The sequence below is a fragment of the Colobus angolensis genome, unplaced genomic scaffold (genome assembly GCF_000951035.1).
Source record: "Colobus angolensis palliatus isolate OR3802 unplaced genomic scaffold, Cang.pa_1.0 Scaffold2, whole genome shotgun sequence".
NCBI classification, from domain to species: domain Eukaryota; kingdom Metazoa; phylum Chordata; class Mammalia; order Primates; family Cercopithecidae; genus Colobus; species Colobus angolensis.
The window spans coordinates 8,857,134-8,859,685 of NW_012115154.1; the positions used below are offsets into that span (position 1 = coordinate 8,857,134).

Consider the following 2,552-nt stretch of genomic DNA (forward strand, 5'->3'; position numbering starts at 1 on the left):
AGGCTCTTGCAGGCTGAAAGCAGACTGTACTCACCAGCAGTCTTCGGCAGTAACCGAACCTTCTGCTCCCATCTTCTCCAGTTAAGACAAATGAGAATGTTTCACTGTGGTTGGGAAAACACAAATGCATCACAAAGCAAAAAAAAAACCAAAGACACCTCATCACTCTGCAGCAAGGGATGGCAGTGAGCAGCCAGGGGACATACTGCAGGAGGCCGTAGGAAAGGCCGCTCCCCGTCCCACCTGTCCCTGTCCGTGCTGAGACACGGGTCCCCCATAGCTTCACAGTAAATGTCAGTGAGACTGGGCTGGGCATGGGGGCCCACACCTGTAATCCCAGCACTTTGGGAGGCCGAGGTGGGTGGATCACTTGGGGTCAGGAGTTCGAGACCCACCTGGCCAACAGGGTGAAATCCCGTCTCTACTAAAAATACAAAAATTAGCCAGGCATGGTGGCACATGTCTGTACTCCCAGCTACTGGGGAGGCTGAGGCAAGAGAATTGCTTGAACCCAGGAGGTGGAGGTAGCAGTCAGCTAAGATCATGCCATTACACTCCAGTCTGGAGGAATAAGCAAGACTCTATCTCAAAAAATAAAAAATAAAAAGTCAGTGAGACTGAGAACTAAAGTGTTGCTGTGGCCTGAGAGGAAATGTGGTACTTTGTTTCCATCCGGGGCTCTCCCATCATTTTTTCTTTCTTTTTTTTTTTTCCGAGGCAGAGTCTCACTCGGTTGCCCAGGCTGGGGTGCAGTGGTATGATCTTGGCTCACCACAACCTCCGCCTCCCAGGTTCAAGCGATTCTCCTGCCCCAGCTTCCCGAGTAGCTGGGATTACAGGCGCTCGCCACCATGCCTAGCTCAGGGCTCTCCCATCATTCAATCACCTGGGCTGCCCCACTTTACAAAACACAACTGTCATTGACTCTGGAGGCTGAAGAGAGGGAAGCACCCGGGGTGCTGTCCTCAGGGAGCCGAGCACGTGTGAGTGCAGTGACATCTGCTCATCTGGGGATGTGACTTGGTGAGAGAGCAGCGGAAGAGTGAGACGGTTCTGTGCCCCTCTTGGAATTGCCCCGGGGCAGCTCTCTCAGGTCATGGTCTGTACAGGACAGCCCCAAGGCTTGGACGGTCCTTAAAGACTGCTGAGCCACCCTCAAGGAACGTGGTACCCCTTAAAGACAGCACCCGCAGCCTACTGAGTTTGGCCAAATGCTGAAACATCTGATAATAAAAACGCTGGTGTCTAATAACACAAGATGAAGCAGAAATGTAAACGGATCCCAACCCAAGAAACAGTTGGATGGGAGACTGAAGAGATGTTTCAGGATGAGAACGGGGAAGGGCAATGTTGTCCTAACTCTTCCCAGGCTAAGAATTACCTTCTGGGAGGCTTCTGAAACAAACATCCCCAGATTGAGTGGGAGGCCTGGGAGGTCTGCATGCTGGGCAGGTGACTCTCACCTTCAGGGAAGCTTTAAAAACACCCCTTGGGGAAAGCTCTAGGCCAGGGCCCATCAGGACTGCTTAACGGTGGAAATGACTCACGGGGTCTGCCACCTGTAACCCCGTCTCTAAGTCCCACCTTAGTCTTTGGGGCTGGGAAGGGGAGAAGCCAGCTCGTACCTGGTGAACTGCTGGACAGGAACCCAATCCTTGGCATCAGGGAAACAGAACTGGGGAATGGCCTTCAGTTGGTCCTCAGCCTCTCTCATGAACTTGAAAGATCTTTCCAACTGCAGGGAGAAAGGTGAGAGATGGTTCGAGAACAAACCCCAGCGTGGGAGAGCGAGGCAGACGATGGCAAGGATGGCCTCTCCCACCTTTCCACATTTGTGACTGCCGCCTTAACCTCTTCCCTTGGGAAGGGCTTGCAACTCGGTCTGCTGGGGCGTTTTCCCCCGCCAGGGCAGTTCCAACTATAGACCTCTGGGAGAAGTCGGGAGGAAAAAATAGTATGCTTGAGAGAAACATCATCTATGCTTCTCCGCTTGACATTCTAGAATGTAACTATTTCAATGAATAAAAAAAAACTGCCAGCGGTCCTTTCCAAATAGGAGGCTCAGGAAACTGGAGGGCAGAGCCTCCAATCAGGCCTTTCTATCTCTGGGCCCAGGCAAAGCAGTCCCTTCTCACTCCAGGCAAAGACTGTTACAACACTCTCAGTGAATAAATTCAGTAAAACCAAATTATGCTGGGAAATTCAACTAATTTCAGACAGTCTTTGAGTGTTGGAACTAGAAGGAAGCGTGACACCATCCAGCCTGACGTTCTTATTTCAGCAAGAAGGAAATAAGCCCTGAGGTGGGACATGGTGTGTCCCGGTCACATGAGTTAATGTTCGAACTAGGAAGAAAAATGATCTAATCTTTTTTTTCTCTCTCTCTCTATGAGATTCTAGCACATCATACAGTATCTGACATATCAAAGACCGGATGAATGTTATCTTGTTAAAGAACAGGATGAGCACTTTGGGAGGCCAAGGCAGGAGGATCACTTGAGACCAGGAGTTCAAAACCAGCTGGGGCAACATAGTGAGGTTCCATGTCTACA

General features: G+C 50.7%; 1 protein-coding gene across 1 annotated transcript in view; it reads right to left on the bottom strand.

The window, feature by feature from the left end:
* Positions 1-2,552, bottom strand: part of DENND2A (DENN/MADD domain containing 2A) — a 116,275-nt gene that overhangs the window by 65,508 nt on the left and 48,215 nt on the right. Inside the window, exons 9-10 of the mRNA XM_011941289.1 lie at positions 1,626-1,735; positions 35-104 (exon numbers count right to left, since the gene is read on the bottom strand). Coding sequence (XP_011796679.1) covers positions 35-104; positions 1,626-1,735 — 180 coding nt within the window. The remainder of the gene's footprint in view (positions 1-34; positions 105-1,625; positions 1,736-2,552) is intronic.